At 39.6% G+C, this 24703-nt stretch overlaps 1 protein-coding gene across 5 annotated transcripts in view; it reads right to left on the bottom strand.

Moving 5' to 3' along the window:
- The window catches only part of RBMS3 (RNA binding motif single stranded interacting protein 3), a 785524-nt gene that overhangs the window by 44512 nt on the left and 716309 nt on the right, over positions 1 to 24703 (bottom strand). For all 5 annotated transcript variants that reach the window (XM_068981964.1, XM_068981962.1, XM_068981967.1 and 2 more), the window contains one exon: positions 540 to 650. In XM_068981964.1, the coding sequence (XP_068838065.1) occupies positions 540 to 650 (111 nt within the window). The remainder of the gene's footprint in view (positions 1 to 539; positions 651 to 24703) is intronic.

The following is a 24703-nucleotide window of genomic DNA, read 5'->3' as shown; positions in this document are numbered from 1 at the left end:
CCTATAAATACATCAGGAACATTAGATTCCTTTTTTTTCCAGCATCACCTATGTAGACATATTGGAAAGAAAGATTAAAATATATCAATTATGTGAGGTTCTCAATTACATTTTGTTTCTATAAACATTGAAAGCAAATAAAAAGCCCTGTGTATTAGCTATAATCAATGTTGGCTCCCCTCTTGGGAATAACCTGGGACTGCTGTGAGCTGAAATCATAAACATCTGAGAAAGGAAAACTACGCTCCAGTGTATTCAGTTACAAGGTCTAAAACAGACATACCTGGGGCATGGCATCATTAGAACCTTCTGTAAGTCAAATTTAAATGCAGCAAAGTAGACCCTTCAGCCTTGTCAATATGAGTACATGTGCCCCAGACCTGTGCAGGCAGAGTGTGGCTTATTCATACTGGGACATAAAAGGCGGGTTCCTCAGCGATGCAGAATCCATTCTGCTGACGTTGCCAGGAAGAACAGAAAGTGTTGCCTCTTACTGATGAAATCCAAGGAAACAAAAGGAAACAAACTCTGCAACTCACCGTTCCTGTGGTGCCCAACGAAAGGTGGTTCATCTGTTGTGTCAGGGGGCCCATCATGTTTGCTGGCTGCATTGACATCGGATGGTCCATCGCTGGCGTAATCACAGCACCCTACAAGCACACACAATGTCTACCTGAAAACATGTCTCATAACGCAGGAAACTTAATAAACATAGTAAACTGCATTAACATCACTTGTGCTTCTTACTGAAAAGGCTACATTGAACCCCATATGATTTTTATATCCATCCATGTCATCCTGTGTTTCTCTAAATATAAAAGAATATAAATATTTCTCTTGATACTGAGTAAGACTTTTAGCTTCTATCATTTACCCATGATTTATATAGATAATTCTTGATCACGTCAAAACAACCTTCCACCAGGGGAATAATGCGGGTCCACCTGGGCTTCCCAGATATCTTTAAAGGACATATTAAAATCAATGCAATGTTATAAAAATCAAAGTTACTATCTCCCATATCTTTTCCTCACCTTTTGACCTACTTTGGTTTCTCTATCTGTGCTTTTGACATAAGACGGAAGACACAGAACTCTGTTCAATGCTGGTCAAATGCAATACACCCAAAGTTTTTTTAAATGCAAAAGTATCAAGTGTTTCATCAGGTGTTAGGAAGGGCCTACATCTAGAATGTGCTTTTTGATTCATCATAACTGTTGGCAATGTGAGAAGTAATAGACGTTTTAAAAAGCTTCTGTCCATACATAAAGTGTCACATGGCCTGTGAAGCGCAGAGACAGGCCACACTGCCTTCTCTTAATTTCCTCTCTCCTGCTATTCTGCCTTAATTGACTAACTTAGGCTTCCCTGGTGGCTCAGACAGTAAAGAATCTGCCTGCAATGCAGGAGACCCGGGTTTGATCCCTGGGTTTGGAAGATTCCCTGGAGAAGGGAATGGCAACCCACTGCAGTATTCTTGCCTGGAGAATCCCATGGATGGAGGAACCTGGTGGGCTATACAGTCCATGGGACTGCAAAGAGTCAGACATGATTGAGCGACTAACACACACAGAGAATGGAACAATCTTTTTAAAAAGAAATTGAAAACTTGGAGTTGGATGGAATTTTTGAGATTATCTAATTCCAATGCTTTATTTTAAAGGTGATAATAAAGGCAGAAGCTCATGCTAAAATAGCCCATTTAAACATCCAGTGAGTCAGACACGGCTGAGTGACTGAACTGAACTGAGTAGTAAAATGATTATGGATCTGAATGTCACTTTTTTTGTAAACTTGATTTTTCTCACTATGTGACTTTTTCCCCTATAGGTAATAATTTTGAAGAAATAAAAATAGGACAGACAGGTTCATATGGATGACAGGATCTCAGCACCTAAAGTAATTACCCACGAGCAAACATGTCCTAAAATGCCTTGGCTCAGACCAATCAGTTTCTCACAATATTATCTAAATCTAGCTCCCTGACTGTGGCTGGTAAAGGATCAGGCTGTCACTCAGCCTTCCTAAGGGCTCCTCCTCCTCACTAGAAAAGGAAAACAGAAATCGAACCATATATTTTTAAATGATTGATATACCGAGCTAGGTTCGTTCTCAAAAACATTTGGACTTTTGAGCTAGAATCAATCAAAACAAATATGTTATCTTCTAATCTGTGGCTTGTAAATAGACGCACTTGCATTGTTGGAATTTCTGGATGCTTCCAGAAACAGTCATTCATCAGCATACTTCTCAGGAGAGACAAGCTCTTACTTAATTGTAATTCATAAACACATCACTTTTTCTTCCAGCTGCCTGAATTTAACAAAAGCATCTTTATTTTTTCCTTATAAATAACATACTAGCCTGTATTTCAGGTATTTATTGTACCAAACTATCAGTACCTGGCATTCCCTGGTGGCTCAGATAGTAAAGAAAGAATCAGCCTGCAATGCAGGAGAACCAGGTTCAATCCTGGGTTGGGACGATCCCCTGGAGAAGGGAATGGCAACCCACTCCAGTATTCTTACCTGGAGAATCTCGTGGGCAGAGGAGCCTGGCGGGCTAGAGTCCATGGGGTCGCAAAGAGTTGGACACGACTGAGTGAGCAACCCTTTCACTTTCACTTTTCATCAGTAAATACTTCAGGAAGAACTAAGATGTTCTTAAATCACTTAAAGATAAACTCTAGAATAATTTCAGAGTTAAGATAAGTCCTAAACTGTTTTTTTCAACCTAAAAGTGGCACTTTCACAACATCATAATCCTTAGCAGGTGCAAGGCTTCAGTACTCTTCTTGAACTTGAGACTTAGGCGGTCATTCTAGAATATCTCCCCCTCGAGGTTCTGACATACAGTTGACCTGTGACAATCTGGGAACCCCACAGTTCTAATCGGCTTGCTTTAGTCACATAAAGAATTGTTCATCATACGTCAGAGATAAGGGCCAAATTATGTTTGGCCAGGATAATTTCTTCCCAATGCCCTAGGGGTGACCTCACTCCCCAGTGGCGTGAGAGGTAGTCTCGTGTCTTTTTGGTGGTGGCAATATGTAAATGGGATAAGATGAGTCTGTGACAGGTAAATCAAAATCTGTGCATGATAAGTGTAGCAGGATTGACTGCCTGCATTTGGAATTAATTTTGGAAGAACTGTCTGGTCTCTTTAGAGAATCTTTTCATGAAGAGTGTTCAGGGACTCATTTGGTTACAGATGCCACAGAGTGCTGCTTCTGTGTATAAACCAGAAACCTGACAATCAAAGGGAAGGCTGGGGAGGGATGTGTCATCATTCAGAATTGGAAATAACAGCACTCGGCACACGGTGGAAGACAATGTAAGGGAAACAATCCTAACCAGGCCAGTTACTGCAAATAAAATGAACGAAAAACTAAGGCTTCTTGGAGGGGGGTGCGGTATTTAGGACTCATAGTCTTGTTCCGATTTAGTAAAAATGTTCCAGAAATTCAGGATTCCCACAAATGATTACGATCATACATTTCTTAAGAGTCTCGCGGGCTGGAAGATATTTACAAGCAGTGAGTAAGCTGGAAATAGTAGACAGGAACTCCTTGGGGAAACACATTGTCTTGATGGTAACTTTATTGGGGATAGACAACTTAGGGAGTAGGAAGTATTGGTTATCTATAACAAAGAGTGGGGTTTGCCAGCCACTGTGTTCATCAACTACAGTCCAAGTATGGAATCTCTTCTGTATTATGTAAGATACAAAAGAATGGGGGAGAAAAAATAACAAAAAAGGAAATGAAAAATCTATGGTTGTTAAGGCAAAACTATAATCATGCCTCATTAAATATACTGTCAAATCCCTTCCTATCAGATGCATTTAAGCCATAGACAGATGTTGCAAACACATTAAAGGTAATTTCGTTTATTCAAATGTATAGGATATGCTGTCTGAATGAGTTTGCTTGGGAAATGCAAAGCAAAAAGAAACATAATTTCCATTTTAGCATCTCTGGATGTCTGGGTTTGCTCAGTGTTTAAGCTGCAAAGAAAAATACTGTAACATGCTGCAATTCCACTAAAAAGCACAATGACCAGACAGCTGACGGAAATGTCTGGTCTGTTTTAGCCTCCTCCTCTGCAAAACAGAGCGGCTCACACTAAAGAGATGTAGGGTGGAGCTGGTTGCCCTAATTCTGAAATAAATAATTTCAACAGGAATTTGGATAAAGTTTCCAAAGATCATTGATGTGGAGTAAACATATCTGAACTGAGGCCAGAAAAGCATCTGTGGTGTTAACCTCCTGCCAATGTTTGAAAGAAATTTTAAGTCTAGGAGAGTTTAACAATGTTTTAATTTTCCAGTGGAAATATGGGATCATTGGCAAATTGGGAAAAATACCAGCAAGGCTCTTTCCCATCAAGAACACACAATGTAGGTTTAAATCCTACCTTAATGCCAAGATATGGCCTACAGTGAGAATTATGTGGATGAATGTTCCTGTGATTGCCAATATTCTGGGCCAATGCCACTCCAAGTATGATTAAGAATTTAAATTAGAATCTCTAGGCTTCAGGCATTGAAATCAGTGTTTTAAAAAACTCTCCAAATGATTCTGATGCCCCCTGAAGTTTGAGAAGTGCTCTCTATTAACTGCTATTATATAAGCCAGTGTTACAAACACTTGGGTCTTATTTATGCTGTTTCTCAATTATTTGTTTTAAACCAATCCTGTGACAGGGCATGAGCCTTTGTGTCATAATTAGATTACATCCTGTTTAAAAATGCAAAGAGGTCAAGCCAGCATTTTTGATGAGCTGAAATGGGGCGATTATCTGAATAATTCAGGCCTCAGTCTGATGACCTGACGTGCTTCTCTTTGATCAGTTTGTCTTGTGTTGGGGCACATTTGAATCCTTTCTGTTGGGAATCTTAGGGAGCCTTGAATTTGAAATCACAGAAATGTAAAAGTAAAAAAAAGAAAATGTATTTGTTAGCATAAATGGAATAAAAAGGAAAAGAAATATCATCCTCTTTTTCTCTCTTGTCCAATCTAGGTGTCTCAGGTCAAATGTTTCAGTCCAAACTGGTATATATAGGATGGATAACAAAATGTCTTACTGTATAGCACAGGGGATTATATTCAATATCCCATGCTAAATCATAATGGAAAATAATACGAAAAAGATCTTTATGTTCCTTCAAAAAACAATGTTTACAGCCTGTATTGTGATCTTTTCCTATGGTCACTTATGCCAAACCATAGGACTTGTTAGCAGTAATCATTCAACACGATTTTAAAAAAGGTAATTTAAAGTGATTTGTCTTCCTTCTCATCTGTGTGCTTTCTGCCTCTCAGTTTTCAGTATTTCTAGAATAAATATCTAGTGGGGTTCGTGTACACCAGACTTTTTTTAAGCCCCTGTGAAGTGGCTTCCCTGGTGGCCCAGATGGTAAAGAATCAGCCTGAATGCAGGAGACCTGGGTTTGATTCCTCGGTTGGGAAGATCCCCTGCAGGAGAAAATGGCAACCCAGTCCAGTATTCTTGCCTGGAGAATCCCCATGGACAGATGAGCCTGGCGAACTACAATCTGTGGGGTCACAAAGAGTTGGACACGACTGAGTGAGAACAAGTACAGAAAATGATACATGCTCACACATACCATTTTAGTAGCAATGATGCTTGCATAATAAAAATGGCTTAAAGGCATTTCACTTAACTTGGGAAACAGTTATCCAAATGCATTGCCCTGCGATATGAGTGTGTGACACTCCACGTTACATATGTAGAGATGTCTCACCTTTTCACTTGTTGATTTTGGTGTGGAACTTTGTTTTTTCTGCAGGAACGCTTGATGGGGTTTAAGAAGGTGCTTGGGGAGAGGAAAAAAAGAGGATTGGGAAAGACTTCCCCATCCTCAGAATCATCCTCAAATATGTTGATGAGTTTCCAACTTGGAGAGGGCAGTGTGCACGCGCGTGTGTGTGTGTGTGTGTGTGTGTGTGTGTATGTGTGTGAAACCTAGAAAACTGTGGCAAAGCTGGTAGATATGACTTCCACCTGAAGTATTTTGGAATAATCTCCAAAAAATGCTAGAGATTTGGGAGCATGTGGAAGCCAGGCTGCCCTGAGGAACCCATGTTAACCCCTATCCTTCCTTCCTTTCATTTTTAAAAATATTTATTTAATTTTTGGCTGCATCAGGCATAGTGGTGGCTCATGGTCTCTCTATTTAAAGTGTGTGGGCTCAGTAGTTGTGGCACATGAGCTTAGTTGCCCCACAGCAAGTGGGATCTTAGTTCCCAGACCGAAGATCAAACCCCCACATTCCCTACATTGAAGGTGGATTCTTAACCGCTGGGCCCCCAGGGAAGTCCCCTTCCTTCCCTTTATTATTCTCCACTTGCTTCTTCCGATATACTTTCCAAGAGGGTGAGGGTTATGCTTATACACACCTTTTGTAATTCCTACAATTAGGAATTAGATGCAGTAGATACTCAAACAGTGTTTGGGAATTAATTTTATATACTGGTACCACAAACTGTCAGTACAATTAAAAATGGCTAACATTGACCAACTTACAGAACTTAGATTGCTCATTCTGAAAGGCTGAAATTACATCTGCTTGTTCAGGCTGTCCATTTACAGCACTGTGGAGCTGTGTAGATGAGGAATGTAATATATGCTTAAAAGCTACTTAGAAATGCTACTTTGAGATTAATAGTCAAAGTAGTGTAGTCCAAAGATTATGAAAAATCTTGTTCTCACAAGGGGCAGTTCAGTTTCAAAACCATGGTTTTGCTCATGTATATGTACATTTATTAATATATTCAGTCACTACATCCCTAGAGATGAGATCTGAAACTCACTTGAAGTCAAAAGTGCTACTAAAGCCACCATAGCATACTCATGAAAATCATTAAAATAAAAAGTATTTGTGTTTGCACATGCACCAGTGGTCCTCACCAAGAGGCTATTCTGCAGTGGCTAGAAGGGGCATTTGGTAATGACTGGAGACAGTTTTAGTTGTCAGACTGGGGGCCACTGACACAGGCCCCGGGTGTTGCTGAATACCCTACAGCAAACGGGACAGTTTGCCCCAACAGTGAATTATCCAGCCAAACACATGAGTGCTAGGGCTCAGGCATCCTGGTACACACATAGATATTCATGAGCTCCATTTACCCAAGATGGGAAAGATTTGAAATTGCAGTCGTCAGAAAATGGCACAAAATATACATCTACTCACTGCTCCCTGCAACTAACAGCAGCTCTTAGATTATACACTGAGATTAAACAGCAACTCTTAGATTGTACACTGAGATTAAACAGCAACTCTTAGATTGTATACTGAGATTATGATATAAACCAGTTTCTTAAATCCTAACCCTAATCCTAACTTGACATTTAAATCAATTGCCCAAATTCTATGATTTATCAATAAAAGAAGTAGAACTATTATTTGACTTTATATTATGTAACTTTATAGGGTCTATATGGTTATATTTGAGTTTAAATTTGTATTCCTATTCATTTTGGAAACACAGCTAATTAGAGCGAGGTTTCTTTTTTTCTAAATTTAGACAAATTAGATTTGATTGGTACATTTGAACTGCTACCTGAGATTGCATACTTGTGGGCTTGGGGTAACATGTTTAGAAGTAGGGTGATTTCCATTGTTACAAAGTAAATTTAGAAGAGTTTTGTACATTGTTTACCTAAAGAAAGTATGTCTATTAACTATGAAAATAGGGGTTTTTTTTCCCTTACAGCCTTATAAATATTAATTTCATGTTATTTTTTGATTCAGTTGCCATTCATTAGAAATGTTTTATTAAAATATGCAATATTAAATGTCACAAAGACACATGTACTTCGATTTTCATTGTAGCACTATTTAAAGTAGCTCGAAAGTGAAAGAAACCTGGATGTCCATCAATAGATGAAGAAGTAGTGGTACATATATATTAATACAATAGAATATTACCCAGCCATAAAAAGGAACTAAATTGAGTCAGCTGTAGTGATGTGGATGAACCTAGAGCCTGTCATACAGAGGGAAATAAGTCAGAAAGAGAAAAACCAATATTGTGTATTAATACATGTATATGGAATCCAGAAAGATGGTATCGATGAGCCTATTTGAGGAGCCAGGACAGAGGTGCAGACGTAGAGCATGGGCTTGAGGACGCAGGAGGGATGCACTGAGAGGGCAGCCCGGCCACGCGTGCAAGCAGAGAGCGGTGGGAGCTGCTTCACGGCGCAGGGAGCTCAGTGCAGTGCTCTGCCCGGCCGAGAGCGGGCCACGCTGGGCGGCTGGGGGAGGCTCAAGAGGGAGGAGACGTATGTATACACGCGGCTGATTCACTGTGCTATACGGCATAAGTTAACATAACACTGTGAAGCAATTCTACTCCAAAAAGTCACTAAAGCCAAATTTATTCTAATCATGGAGGCCCCTTTCAAAGATCCTAATTACATACTGTGACTATTGGTTAAGTGACTCTTTCTACAGTAGTGTCATTTTGAATGAGAATTTAAATATGTTGCATAGATATATTTCTTACCAAAGCAGATATGTAGATAATAGTATTCTCAGCCATGCTTTTTTTTGAGTCCTTCAGAGTGCTGTTTTTAAAACTGAAGAAATCTGTTTAGCAGGGTTTTGATGTTTTTAACAAACTTCATTAGAATTCTAATCAAGCACAATGGCTTTTAAGTACATTACAGTATTGAGGGAGAGTTGACATTCTGAAGACCCTGGGGCCCAAGGGTCAAATGGTTTTGTTGACTGAATGTTAGTAAAGAAACATTAGTTAGTTAGAAAGTCATTGTTTTACCATTAAACTCCTATACCTGGTTAAAACTATAAAAGGAGTTTTGTCATGCAGGTGGGCTACTATATTCTTTTCATATTTCTACTTAGAGAGATTGTAGTTGCTGGGCCAGTGGAAATATTAAGTGTACACAGAAAAATCCTAGAACCTCCTCGGAGGGTTTTAAGCTTCAGCAGCTTGGAAGTGAATCTGTGTTCATCAGACCCCACTCCAACCATGTGATCAATGCTTAGTTCTCAGCGAGGGGATCCACCGCACAAACATGAGCACCATAAAATCCCATGTGGTGCTGGGTAGATAATGGGACGGAGTCACCTTATCTGTGTGGGAGAACGCGTTGTGCAACCTAAGGCCTTCATCTTCATTTGCAGGGCCCCTGTGTATACACCCTCCAGTACCCAGGTCTACTGTATAGTTCCAAAATCGGTTTTAAGAGATTTGTAAGTTGGATATGTATATGGAATGGATAAACAACAAGGGCCCACTGCATAGCACAGAGAACCATATTCTGTATCCTATGATAAACCATAATATAAAAGACTATTTAAAAAATATATATGTGTGTAACTGAATCACTTTGCTCTACAGCAGAAATTAATGCAACATTGTCAATTATACTTCAATAAAATAAGAAGAGAGATAAGCAGTGAAATTATGCAAAAGGCTCCAAAGTATTAAGAAATAAATGAAACAAAAAGAGATTTGAGAAATATAAAAATAAGGACCACTAAGCTATGGCGCTGATCAAATGAATGGGTTAATCACATTATAGTTCACCATCTTGCCTACAAAACAATAAAACTCCTGATATCTACTTGTTATATATATATTACATAGCAGGAAATTACATTATCAATATAGTGAACAGCTCCCAACCATCTTCCCACCTTAAAGAAAAAGAACTCAAATACACATATCACTTTCAAGATGAGTAGAGCCAATTTCCTTTAATTTTTGTTTCAAGAGAAGACAACAAGGAAACTCAATCTTCTCTACCAAAGTATGCCGCCTAGATTGCATGTTTCCAGCTGAGTTAGCAACTTGAAAAATATTGTCTTCTGGCAGAAATGTCACATGTTTGGGACACGGGCACTGATAAGCCATGGCTGCTCTAAGTTATGCTGGAAAGCTTAAGGTAATTGGTTTATCGTCGCTAAGTCACGGCTGACTCCTTGCGACCCCATGCACTGTAGCCTGTCAGGCTTCTCTGTCCCTGGGATTTTCCAGACAAGAATACTGGAGTGGGTTGCCATGCCCTCGTGCCCTCCTCCAGGAGTCTTCCTGACCCAGGGATCAAACCCTGTCTTCTGCATTGCAGGTGGATTCTTTACCACTGAGTTACCAGGGTGGCTACAGAAGGGGGATAGGAGGATTCAATGATAAAATCAAAATAGTTTCCATTCCAGCTTGTCTCATCCATATTGAATGAGCAGGATGGTCACCCCTGCGGTTGTGCCTTCCTTCTCATTTCCACATTTTATCTCCAAAAAAAGGCCCCTGCAGATTGATCCAAGATGGCCCTGTGAGCATGGTACACATGCTCTATTAAGATCCCATGGTTTTCAATTTACATTTCCAGTCTAACTCCCGAAGACCATCCACACGAAGCCTCTTCTGCATCGCACTGAATTACTCAGCTTTCTCTGATCCAGCTTGCTGTCCCATTCTTGGTGCCTTTGCCTGGGCATCCACAGCCGCATTGCACGTGTGCACTGACATTCTCATCAAATGCTGCATTTTATGGAAAACCTCCTGTGTCTGACCCAGATTGTTGAGTATTTGCTCCTCTCTTGTCTCCTAGTTTTGGCAAACACCTGATTGTGATTATACTTATTATTCCCCTGAATTCTAAGTTCATTGTGCAATTCATGATACGTTTTTATTTTCTAGAGGTTTTAGAGCCTAGCATGGCGTCTGTCATGAAATGCGTCAGAACGGTGCTGAAAGTGTAAATGCATGAAGAGCACTTAACACATCTGCCAGGGCTGCTGGGACTTTAGAAATGTTACAGCAACTCTGTGTTCTAACTGGACAAGAGGATTCAGTTGAAATCACAAAAGCACTGTCTTGATTGGACAGCAGGATGGTTTTAAATATCCAGTCATTCAATTGCTCTGCTTTCCTTTAAAAATGCCCATGTCTGACCACTGTCAGCTGGACAGTGTTGCCATTTACCAAGAGAATTTCTGGGTTTTTAATTCTAAGGGCCTCACCCCACCCAGGAAACTCTCAAGTTGGATCCAATGCACAATTCCCATTTTATGTAACAAGTACAAAGGACCCAATCAAATGCTGCGAAACTTCCTTTATATATCACAGTATACGCTTTTTTTAAAAAAACAATGAGGGCCTTCCCATGACACACACAGTTTTAATAGCCATATATCTGCCTAAGATTCTTGTCAAACCTTGCTATGTGAAGGAGAAGAAATGCATTATTCACTCATACAGCCATCACTTCATATACCTCCAGGTGGATTTTCAACGTACAGAAAGTTTAAAATGCATATCAGAAGCATGATTCTGGGCCAGTCTTCTTCCAAACGATAAGGCAAGTAGGATTCCCAGCGGCGGTCTGAATATTTATGGGCAGCATCTTTTGTCTGGTAAAATGTTTGTCTTACTTTAACTAGCGCTCTGGATTGTGAGCTGTCATAAAACTTCTCATTAAAAACTTCTCTTTGCTGACAAGTATGCTGGAAAACCTTGCTTGCAAATCATTTCCAAGGCCTTGCAGGAGCCTGTTGGTGAAGGGGCCTGGGAAATCATTTCTTAAACCATGGGGGTGATCAAGAAGCAAAGCTGTCTGTTACCCTATCATGGCCAATGTTTGTAGCATAAATTACTGAAATATGTCACAAAGCCCCTTGATTCTGGCTGTTATTAAGAAAGCCTGCTATTCCTTGTTCTGCAATTTGTTACAAAATGCACTTTATCTTGTGGTTTCTTGGAGGATATTTCTGAGCTTGTGTTTTCTCCTTTAAGACTTTTCTAGGAATTTGCCTGGTTAAAGCTGCCAACTCAACGAGACCTAAGATAGAGGTATGAGGCCATGACCCTATTTGAAAATGAATTTGCTTTCTATCAGTGCTATTGCCACTGACATGCCTCAAACTCCGTATATACCCTATTGATGAACTGTTTTGTAACCTACACTGATATAAAATACATCCTGGTGGAATGGCCATATCCTAAGTTAAAAAAAAAGTTACATGTTAGATCCAACCAAGATATATTCTGAGGTGTATGTTATGTTAATTAATGTACATCAAGTTGTCCAATAGATGAGATGAAAACCAACTTTATGTTTCTATTCTTCAGTGTTCTATTTTATTTGTAGAATTTTTGTTAGAAATCTAATTATACTTACATTTTATTGCCATTTCCCCTAAATAGGAATACTACATCAGTAAGTGTGACTTTTTCTTTATTTAATGGAATTGTCTTAGCCTCTCTGGGATCTTGTTCTTCACAGTGTGGCCCAGGCCCAGATAGCATCATCTGGAATCTTAATGTAGCATGTCTGGTCTAGCCCCAGGCCCACTGAATCAGAATCTGAAGTTCAATAAGGTTTTCAGGTAAGTCATATTCAGGGTCAAGTGTGAGAGACTTTGCTCTATTTTTTTTAATATCTGCCATGGCTCTGGTTGAGCAATTATCCTCTCGCGTTGCTTATAAAGAGATTCTTCTTCCGTTTCTTCATTGTTTTGTTAATTCCTTTTTTGGCTCCTATTTGAGGATTGTGCAGCTTCAAACACTTGTAATGTGAATATACCTCCTGCAAATATTTTATAACCACAAACAGCCAGTAACATTTGGTTTAGTTCCTTAATAGTCTCCGGAGGGTTTCTGACTTCCTCCATAAAAATCTCCTTTCCAAGAAAAATGTCCTTTCTTTTCTTATGACATATTTTCATGGCAGCCCTCAAACTGAAACCTCCATTTCTCTCCAAATAATATCTTGTCCATCGATGACTTTGAAATGGCCATTGCAGGCAAGTGTTGGATGAGATGCCAAATGCCCTGAGAAAAATTGAGAATCAGCATCTATGTACACACCACAACTACATACAAGGTGTTGGGTGTTAGAAGTAAAATTCAAAAAAATATTACTACTTGCTAGGCCCTTATGGAATTAGTCAGAAGTGCTAAAGGTAGTTTAAAAATGAAAGTTCTTAAAGTTCTTTGTTGTCTTGGCCTTTTTTCCCTGAGCTGTTAACCCAAATTTCCATCTGCTCATTGAACCTAGAATCTCAGGCACCTCGAAACTACCATGTCCCATTGTGAAGATTTTCTTTCTCTTTCTATCCTTAGAGCACGGTCTCTCCCCTCTGTTGGACTCTTGGGTTAATATGGAAAAGTCAAAGCAATCCTTGCCTTCTCCTCCATCACACATAACAGCCCCACCGTCAAGTCTTGTCACTCCTGTATCATGAACGTCTCCCGACCCTCTCTGCTCTTCACTGCTGCGAGCTCTGTTATCTCTCACTAGAGTAATCCAACTGCTTGCTGTGGGGCCTCAGTCAGTCGTGACTGGAGACGTTTTCCTTAGTCACTATTTGCTTGTGTTTGGCTGTGCGGGGTCTTCATGCTGCATGCAGGCTTTCTCTGGTTGCAGGGGGCAGGGGCTGCTCCTCAGGGGCGCTGCACAGGCTCCTCAGTGCAGCGGCTTGTCCTGTGAAGCTCAGGCTCCAGGGCATGCAGGCTTCAGGAGTTTTGCTCACTGGCTGAGCTGCCCTGCAGCCCATGTGGGATCTTCGTTCCCGGACCAGGGATTGAACCCATGTCCTTTGCATTGACAGGTGGGATTTTAACCACTGGACCACCAGTGAAGTCCTGGAGACATTTGTTTTCTAATACTCTGTCAGCATATTATTAATATTAGTTTCCCCCAAAGTGAATCCTGCCTTTTCAATTTAGGATTAAAAAAAAAAAAGACGAAAACCCCTACATTTTCCACTAGGCTCCCTTACTCTAAGATGTAAATATATGACTTGAGTTAGCCAGAAGCACTAGTGAAGGACTTAGATCTTTAAAATATGTTTATTTATTTGACTGTGTTGGGTCTTGGTTGCATCAGGCTGGCTTCTCTCTAGTTGTGTGCATGGTCTAGGTGCCCAACAACGTGTGGGATCTTAGTTCCCCAACCAGGGGCTGAATTTGCATCCTATGTGTTAGAACTCTTAACCACTGGACCACCAGAGAAGGGCCAATAAACGTCAATTTTACAGCTCTATACAACAGACCACTCTAAAACTCAGTGACTTAGACATATCATTCATTGTCAAGGCCCCATGGGGTGGCCGTGAGCTGGCCGGATGCAGGGCTCCAGGTCTGGGTTGGACATACCAGTTTCTCATTCTCCTGGAGCTTTCAGCGTGGCTGGATGTGTTCATGCTGATAATGGGGGCACAACAGAGCACGTCCAGTTACAGAAGAACATTTCAAGTTTTGCCCTGTGTCCCAGGACTTAGATTTTGAAGACGATTCCAACTGAGACGTGGACAGGGCGTGCGGCATCCGTTTTGCAGTCCAGCCAGGGGCAGAGGCAAGGTTTGGGGCTACATGGTTTTGGGGGGGAGAGGCAAGGTTTGGGGCTACGTGGTTTTGGGAGTTAATGGCAGTAGCACCCCGCTGGGTCATGTAATGAGTGCTCTAGAAATTTATTATCTGCTAATTGTCAGCATTTATTTGTTATCAGACTAATTTATAGTTAAGATTTTTCTTTCTACAGCATCTTTGTCTAGGAAATAAAAACATGTTAATTTAATTGTGCTTAATTATTTATGAACATAGGGTGAGAAAATAAACCCATAGCATTCTTTTAAAAATAGTTCACCAAGGTTTTGGTTTTATTATTTTCTACTGTTCCCGGAGAGAAAATAAATATGACTTTATATCTACTAACTGGTATTCAAATTTTGACATGTTTATCATCTGAGAGCCTTGCTGATATACCATCTTTGTATTACTTTTCGAAACTTCTGTAAAAGATAACATGGGACTGCAAATATATTAAAGTAAACTTATTGCTTATTGGAGAAGGAAATGGCAACCCACTCCAGTACTCTTGCCTAGAAAATTCCATGGATGGAGGAGCCTGGTGGGCTACAGTCCATGGGGTCACAAAGAGTCGGGCACGACTGAGCGACTTCACTCACTCACTCACTCACCCAAACTTACTGCAAGAATGCTCTGACTTTTTGACCCCCAGCTAAAATTATACTATTGTATTAAACTTATTCAAGAGAAAATATTGAGAACCAGTTTTTCCTCCTAGATTTACTTCCACCTTGGTCTGTTGGCACGCCTTCCTTTTCTTGTAGGTTAGATGGGCAATAGGCAGGGAAACAAATGTTCAGCAAAATCAGGCAATTTGACTACTCAGGAGTTTTCAGCATATACTTTTGCTTTATTTCACGCAAGAGCAGCCCCGAAGCCATCTGCCTGCCAACAACATGATCCTTCATTCCCATTACGGAGGCAGCGCCCCCACCTCATCATTCAAAGGCAATCTTCAAAGGGACCTTGTTTTTGCTCATTCCCGTCAGGACAGATGTTTTCTATCACCCACCTCCACATGCTAACTCATCTGCGAGGGTCTGCCCACCCACCCCCTCTCTCTGCACCCAGCTGTGGAAATAGCCCCAGTGTCGTCTGTGGCAACACTCATTCCGTTCTTCTGACCTCACCAAAGACCACATCCAAGAGCAGGAAAAACAAAGAGCCCTGATAACTTCCTTCAAAACATTTCCAGGGCAGGAGATAGGCCAGCCCCAGACAAGAGCCCTTTACAAGGCATGTAACAAAAGAGAGGCAAGCTTATTGGAGACACTCAAATGTCACCGAGTGAGCCAATTGGGGTAATCCCCAGATTAAGGAAAAATGAAGTAACAGCATCTGCGGCCATGATTCAGCTGAAAACATCTGGTTGACTCAGAACCACTTCAATTAGCCTGGGTACATATCAGTCAATCATTCCTTTCCTTTGATTGTATAAAGTTCCCACAAGGACATGTTTATACCCCAACCCATCCAAGTCTTTGAAATACTGTGAAAAGACTAAAACATTTCTTCAGTGAATACACAATGAACTTGAACTGCTCTGTGTCAGAGTTACACCCTGATATTAGAATATATTTTAGGAACAAAAATTACTATGCATAAGAAGATGTCTGTCTTAGCTTGCTTGAAATCAATGAAGCACAATTTTTAGTGTAAGAATCACATCACTTCCTGATATTGAGGGGGCTCCCTAAATTCTATTATATATGCCAAAGTGTCTGCAGTGTTAGAGTCTTAATAACTTTTTAGAAGATATTTTGGTGATATTTAGAGTTTAGCAACAAGAACATTAATTAAGTGATTCATCCACTAATACTTACAGAGTACTGTATCTTGCCTTGAAAAAACTTTGAGTCTAGTAGCTAAATAACTTTAATAAAATATAAGGAGAACAAGTTTCAAAAAGGTGATGCAGACAAAGCGATCAAGGACATTACAGTTTCCCGGAGAGGTGAGCGTCACTGGTGATACCATGTCAATTTCACACCATGTCAGTCTCGGTCTTCAGTCTGCCTGTAATGTTGGCTGGCTGACTGCTAACACTCAAGTCCTGGGGTCACAGGTGAGGCCCAGGACATGTGTCTCCCCTATAAGCTAAGGTACCACCCAGGTTGAACAAGCCTGGAGGTTTGCTTACAGGAGGAGGCCATGGGTCCCCAGGGAGCAGCCTGAGATTACCCAGTGCCAGGCTGAAGAACAGCATGTGAGAAGGAAACAGCTCTGAAGAATAAGACAGAATTATAGACTGGACACACAGTAGGTCGTGCCTAAAAATAACTCAATGTTTATATTAATCATCAGGATCAAAAATGCCATTATAGGCAGAGGTTTCTTGGGATGGATGGCTCATCTCTGAAGGCGAGCTGGTGGTAATAATTACAGATGTGTTCCTTTCTGTTGTCAATCATAGCTTACTTAGCTCTTTCACTAACATCAGTTGTCAATCCACTTGTTAATTGACTGGTAATATTGTATATTGTATTGTGTCATTCCTCCTAAGAATTTTGCCTGCACCCCAGAAACAGCCATTCAGTTAATAGCTTTTTAGTGTTTGCATGGGATGGGTTAGCAAGTGTGGCGCCCCCCATGCATGCTGTGTTGCTACTTATTCTGACTATGGCAGGCATTTTATAAAATTTTATATACATGTACTTATAATTCCATTGTGTTCACATAGGATGGGCCTAACAAATATCAATATCAAGTGGTCTAGGTATAAGTAAATAATTTTAAAAAACTTATTTCTACACAACGTACAAACTTCAAATAATGAAAAATCATCAAATTCATTGGTTCATAATAGTTTCTGTGGTCTTTAAAACAACCATTTCTCTGTCAAAATATTCGTTTTGGGACTTTATGACTCAGGAAATCAAGGATAAAAGTTAAAAATTGTATTCCAAGAATGTATCCAGGTAAGAAGAAATGATTTTACCATATACTGTGTGGTAGGGCTCTATTGTGGACTCAGATGGGTAAAATGATATTTTACTATTTGGGGATGAAGCTAGTCTGCAAGAATCTCAGAAGAGAACTGTTTTAACTCACCATTCTTTTTGAAAACAACAGCAAAATGCAATGCTTAATGTGGCGTTGTTTTAACACCTAAGCTGAGAAGACCAGTAATCTTTTTTGCTAATTTACTCATATCATAATAATTCAAAAGCCCAAGTAGAAGTGCGCCTCTGCACAGAGGAGAGTAAGAGATGAGCTGATGCATTTCAGATGCCAGACTTCCCAGCAAAGAGCTAATGACGTTCAAGTTTGTTTCCTTCTTTCTTTCTCTCTCTCTCTCTCTCTCTCTCTTTCTTTTGGTCTTCTTTACTTTTGGGGGGTCTGGTTTGATTTTTAACCTATATGGCTAATTTTTAGCAGGTCAATAAAAATCTTGCTTCGTATTACTGCTATGCATGATCTAATTCATGAATCAGACCTCCAGAGTGGGACATTTTCTATATAGGATTTTTTTTTTTAAGTCAATAATGAAAGAATCAAGCTTTCTGAGGTGTGCTAGACCAAACAGTCTAAAATCATACCAAATCAAATTAGTCCACAGTCTTTTCTTAGATTCCATCAGTAGGAGACTCAAGGAGGTCAAAGGGTGAAAAATGTGAGGACAAAGCTCATAAATACAGTTTCAGATAAGCTGATGAACCACAGAGCTGAAGAGAAGCCTGTGCAGTTGTCTCAGGCGGCAACTTGGCCCTGTGCAGCTGGGCCTGCATGGAGTTTTCTAAAATACCTGCAGCTCTGTAGAATTGCTGGGCCCTGAATCTGTTCTGGGATGGATCCCATAAGCCTGCTCCATGGAGGCAACCACAGTGTTAAGATAAAATTACCTCCCAAACCTGCGTATTGTGATCATAATAACTAAGAGATAGGGAGTTACAATGAGGATGTAGGGGGAACAGCTGAGAAAAATTACAAGTGGAACTCGTACCTGTAGAAATCACGGATGCCACCAAGCTGCTGGCAGGGGTTATACTTGTGTAGGAGGGCATATATACTCATATACTCCTGTGACAGTTTATATGAATGAACTGAATTAGAGGTTCTGCAGCTGTGAGAGCTGCATCTTCTACCTTCCCCATGACACCTTGCTTCCTTTTTCCCTGTTTGAGAAAAGTTTGTCTTCTTCTGGCCCTTTATTGCACCTATCCCTGACTTCCTGGAAGAGACTGCCATCTTCTTGCAAACCCAATATTGATTTTCTCTCCCCAAAGGAGTGGGCTGGTACCCATGTTTGTCTTTAATCTGCAGTGAGTCAGAAAAATGTCAGTGAAACTCCCTAAATTTGCTTCCATAGTTTTAAAATGTTTGTGTCTGGCAAATTATTCTCAGTGTCATTACATGAATGCAGGATTTTTAGCAAAACCTTCTAAGTTGTTTTAAAAATGAGTTAGGAAAAAAAATGTTAAAAAACAATAGGAAATAGTCCATGTTTATTAATAATTATTTTTCTCATTAAAAAATATATATATGAGGGACTTCCCTGATGGCCCAGTGGTTAGGACTCTGCCCTTTCACTGCAGGGGCTACAGGTTTGATCCCTAGTCAGGGAACTAAGATCCCATAAACCAAGCAGTGTGCTCAAAAGGGAAAAAAAAATGGTGAGCTTATATGAAAAGACAGAAAAAAAAAAAAAGGATTTTCTTTTTGGTTTTATGTTTAATGATTTACTATTTGTGCTTTATGAAAAGGACACTAACACTCAGAACTCCTTGATCTTTTTGAATTAATATGTGGGGTTTTGAAAAAAGTAAGCATCCAGTCTTCAAAACAAAATTAAATAAAAATTATTACACAATTCTCAAGTTACTTGCGGTGCTTCAGTAATAAACTATCTTAGGTGTGGAAAAATTGCAAAGAATTTTAGTATATAGTTTCAGACAGTGATCTAGTTAATAGAGGCTTAAAGAAAATGCAGTAATATATTTTTTGGTATTTTGCTTTTATAAAATTTTCTCTATTATGTGCTTTATCTAATTCACCTCTTTTAAAATGCAAAAAGTGAATTTAAATTGATAAGTTGAGGAATATACTATATTTATAATATTAATATGAGTCATTTCCAATGATTATACAGACTAAAATTAAGGTAAACTTACCTCAGATGTATGATCTAGCATTGTATAATTCTGAGAAAAAAATAACTACATAATGATACTATGAATTTGGATAAGGGTGTCTGTCAAAATGAAAGTTTCCAACTAAATTTGATTCTTTAATGTAAAGATGGGACCTCTGTGACAAGAGTACTGGAGTGGGCTGCCATTGCCTTCTCCGATGGGATCACTGAAAGATTCTAAATTTTTCACTTATGCTAATCTACTTGGCATTAATGGACATAATAACTAATATTTTGTAATATATATAGAGAAGGACCCAATCATAATGTTTTGATTAATCTGTCAACTTGATTTACTTTGGGTTAAATTATGTAGCTTGAAATACAAAAATGTAATGAAGAATCAAGCCAGATGTAATGAAACAATTGATGTTAACTGGATTGAAACAGCTGTGCCAGCAACTTGTGTAACATTAGAAAAGTCAATTAACCTTCTGAGCCTCACCTCCTTCATGCATAAAAACATTATTCTATAATACTCAGGCTTATATTTTGTTATAATAAATAGTATTGTAAAACAATTTCATACAAAGACAGAGCAAAGGACTTCTATGAGAACTTGACATTATTCCACAGATTGGAAATTCTAAATTCAAGGACCAATGCTTGCTGATGCCTTGAATTCTCTAAGGAGTTAAACTTTTCATTTCTGTAGTCATAGAAGGAAACACACATGCCCAAGACTACTGATAACCTCATCCACACTAAGATACTGACAGCCAAATCAATTTATTCAGAAGAGGCTTGGGGAGGAGTATGCTGCTGCTGCTGCTAAGTCGCTTCAGTCGTGTCCGACTCTGTGTGACCCCATAGACAGCAGCCCACCAGGCCCCCCCTACCCTGGGATTCTCTAGGCAAGAACACTGGAGTGGGTTGCCATTGCCTTCTCCAATGCATGAAAGTGAAAAGTGAAAGTGAAGTCGCTCAGTCGTGTCTGACTCTTCGTGACCCCATGGACTGCAGCCCACCAGGCTCTTCCATCCCTGGGATTTTCCAGGCAAGAGTACTGGAGTGGGGTGCCATTGCCTTCTCTGGGGGAGGAGTATACACTGTATTAAATAGACACTCTATTAAATAGGGTAGTTGGCGTGAAAGGCTATGTTCTGTTTCTCATGATCCCTCTCTTGGCTTCCACCAGACACATAGACACATACACACACAGAGGAAGTCAGGGCTCACTGATAGACATAACCATAATCTCGCAAATCTTTAACAGAATTTATGGCTGGCTTATTTTAATGTTCCTTTAAGACACTCATTTGATTACTGTTTCTTCCCTGACACACCCTAAGTTTCATGGAGGCAGGGACTACATTGTTCACCATGCATTGTAGACGTGAACCTCAAACAGCAAACCGTTTCTGGCACGTAGTCAGTTCTTTACAAATATTGCTTAAATAAAAAAAGTGAAAGAGAGAAAGAATCAGCTTTTCAAATATTGAAGTGTCTTGAGGAAAGGGTATTATGGTGGGATTATGAGGGGGTGTTGAAATAAATGGCTGAGATTCCCAAAGACAAAATATACCTTGTTGATAATTTTATCAAAAACTGGATGGATGTGAGAGTTGGACCATAGAGAAGGCTGAGCACCGAAAGAACTGATGCTTTTGAACTGTGGTGTTGGAGAAGACTATTTAAGAGGTTGCCAAGGAGCCTGGTAGGCTGCAGTCCATGGGGTCACAAAGAGTAGGACATGACTGAGCTTCACTTTGACTTTTCACTTTCATGCATTGGAGAAGGAAATGGCAGCCCACTCCGGTACTCTTGCCTGGAAAATCCCATGGACAGAGGAACTTGGTAGGCTGCAGTCCATGGGGTCGCGAAGAGTCAGACACGACTGAACGACTTCACTTTCACTTTTCACTTTCCTGCATTGGAGAAGGAAATGGCAACCTGCTCCAGTGTTCTTGCCTGGAGAGTCCCAGGGACGGTGGAGCCTGGTGGGCTGCCGTCTCTGGGGTCGCACCGAGTTGGACACGACTGAAGTGACTCGGCAGCAGCAGCAGCAGTATATTCTTTGTTGCTTAATTAACTTTCTCCTGCAAGAATGCATGTTCCATTAGGGAAGAAATCCCTTTTGGATTCAGGTCTGCATTCCAAGTGCCTAGCACAGCAGACATCTGATAAATGTTTGTTGAATGAATGAATAAACACATGAATGGATAAAGGATTCTCATTTGATTTTTCCGATAACTTTACTGCCTTAAAAGAAAATTAGCATCTTTAGTGCTATGAAAGGAAAGAAAGCATAAGGAATATCTATTTTTTTCACTGTTGTTATTCTTCCAAGATACAGGCAATAGAGGGTCTCTTCATTCTACTGGAAATATTCCAAAAGTTAATTACAGATAATTATAATTTGAAGCTCTTAAAGCTCCGATGGAGGATTCTTAAATACCAAGAGATTAATAAAATTTAAAACATATTTTCTTCCCCAAAGGAATCTCCTTAATTTTCAAATGTACAATATTTTCAGGGAAATATAACCCACCTGTTTTTGATTGATTTACACTTGTAGTATTCTATCACAATTTTAGGTATGTGACCATTCAAAGCCCACTTTAAGATAAAACATGCTTATCCTGTTATTGTGTTGTTCACTTGCTCAGTCATGTCCAATTCTTTTCCAACACTACAGTTCAAAAGCATCAATTCTTTGGCACTCAGCCTTCTTTATGGTCCAACTCTCACATTCATACATGACTACTGGAAAAAACCATAGCTTTGACTACATGGACATTTGTTGGCAAAGTGATATCTCTGTTTTTTTAATATGCTGTCTAGGTTTGTCATAGCTTTTCTTCCAAGGAGCAAGTGTCTTTTAATTTCATGGCTGCAGTCACCATCTGCAGTTATTTTGGAGCCCAAGAAAATAAAGTCTGTCACTGTTTCCATTGTTTCCCCATCAATTTGCCATGAAGTGATGGAGGATGCCATGATCTTCCTTTTTTGAATGTTGACTTTTAAGCCAGCTTTTTCACTCTCCTCTTTCACTTTCATCAAGAGGCTCTTTAGTTCCTCTTTGCTTTCTGCCAAAAGGCAGGTGTCATCTGCATATCTGAGGTTATTGATATTTCTCCAGGCAATCTTGATTCCAATCTTGGAATCAAGAAATCAATCAATCTTGGAATCAAGACTGCTTATCCTGAACAACCAATAAACAAGTTTTCAAAGAAAGCAATACAAGGAATATCAGGTTCAGGAGTCACAGTTTTTGAGGAAGTTTAATTATTTAAAATGAAAAAAAAAGAAAGCATATATGCTCACTAATGGATAATGGAGTTTATTAAGCTTAAGAAAAGAAAATATACCTTAAACAGAAGTGTGGTGAGATTTAGTAATCGTCTGATGAATTTAAACTGTATCAGATCAAAAGTAAATGGAGACAGAAAGAAAAAGATCAGAGAGTAAAGGAATATATGTAAAAGCAGGACTTTCCTTCTTATGTAATTTTTACTCTGCTAAGAAATCAGTGCTGTGACAATTAATTTCATTTCCTTGAACAGTTGTAGGAAAAAATTGTGTCAGCCAGAATATTTCTCATCCTATGCCTGGCTGTGTGCAATACAAGTGGACGTGAGCAAATGACTGAACCATTTCTGATTTCTGTGGTACTTTCTATTTAACTTCATAAGGAAGGGTGATTACAACTAACAACAGCCTTGCTGAACAGACAAAATCAGAATCATGAAGTGCTGGGGATACATTCTAATCCATCTCAAAAGACTGAAGCTACATGTTTTTGCATTAGTTGTTTGTTCCAGACTTTCTCAAAAGCTGAGAGTCTCATGTTTTACTGTTGTTCTTATTAGAGTTACAAAAGAAAAAAAATGACAAAATTTTAGACACGGGTTCAGATGTCAGTAATTAGATGGTACAGATGAAAGGTTTCTATGTGAAACATTTAATCCTGTTGCATTACACACAATATTCCACCAAAGGGCCCTCCTGCTGATTGGCTGCCGATGAATCATCACTCTTGCCAATTTCAGACTGAATCTGGTTTTGAGAAAAAGATGTGCAGGAAAGCTAAATCTTTGAGCCACAATCCAATTTGTAAACACATGTCAAGTGATATGGACATATGCTAGGGATTCTTAAGAAATGTTCTTTGAACTCCCTACTCTTTAAAATGTCAAACAGGGAGAAGAGAAAAGCCCAAGGAATAACATGTATGAAATCCTCAGGGCATGGAAAAAGCCCACAGGAAAATATGATGTTCTTCAGCAATTTAGCCCTCATGTCTCCCTTCTGTAGCCTTTCAAGTTGGCCATTTGAAATGTTGGAATTATTGAGTCACTCTCAGCTCGTACTTTTATGATCAGTAAAAGTGGTTCTTATTACTGGCATCAAGCACAATGTCAGAGAAAACTACAGCTGAAAGCCCACAGTGCCACGGATAGGATAATCCAGAAAAGCCTGAATTAATCCATTCTTGTCAAAAAAGCAAAAGAAATGAAACGGTTTCAGGAATATGAACAAAGGTCATCGTATGCTAAAAGTAAATAATGATAATGGTTTAGCGATTACCTCCATTTCCAATGGTACCGGTTTAGAGACTTCCTATGTTCACAATGACTAACTATGAGATAAATACATCTAAATATACAGAGGTCTCTTTGGATATTTGACAGCGGGGTTGATTGCTTCCTTGGTTTGTACCAGGCAGGGCACTACTGTTACGTTTTTCAAATTTTGCAGATTTTCCTTATGCCTGATTGGTGACTACAGAGGAAAGGTTATTTAATGAAAAATGTCTTCCCCAAAATGTTACAAAGGATTGGAACAAAACAGTTTTGCATGAACATACATGATTTTCCAAACCATTATATCAGCTCCTAAACTTCAGTGGGAGGTGGATTAAACAGACTGTAAGATTTCTTCCGACTGAAAGGCTTGACCTCTACTTGATCACGGTAGTCGGTTCCCTAAGTGGAAACTTCAGGTACATATACTTAAGCTGACAAAGAGACACATCAATATATTTGTTGTTGACTCGCTAAGTCATGTCCAGCTCTTTTGTGACCCCATGGACTGTAGCCCACTAGGCTCCTCTTTCCAAATAGGATTTCCCAGGCAAGTATACTGGGGTGGGTTGCTGTTTCCTTCTCCAGGAGATCTTCCTGACCTGGGGATAGAACCCAGGTCTCCTGCATTGCAGGCACATTCTTTACCACTGAGCCACCTGAGAAGCCCAATATAAATAC

The sequence above is a fragment of the Capricornis sumatraensis genome, chromosome 10 (genome assembly GCF_032405125.1).
Source record: "Capricornis sumatraensis isolate serow.1 chromosome 10, serow.2, whole genome shotgun sequence".
Taxonomy (NCBI): domain Eukaryota; kingdom Metazoa; phylum Chordata; class Mammalia; order Artiodactyla; family Bovidae; genus Capricornis; species Capricornis sumatraensis.
The sequence above is the reverse complement of the archived record's forward strand: the minus strand, read 5'-3'. Positions and strand labels throughout refer to the sequence as shown.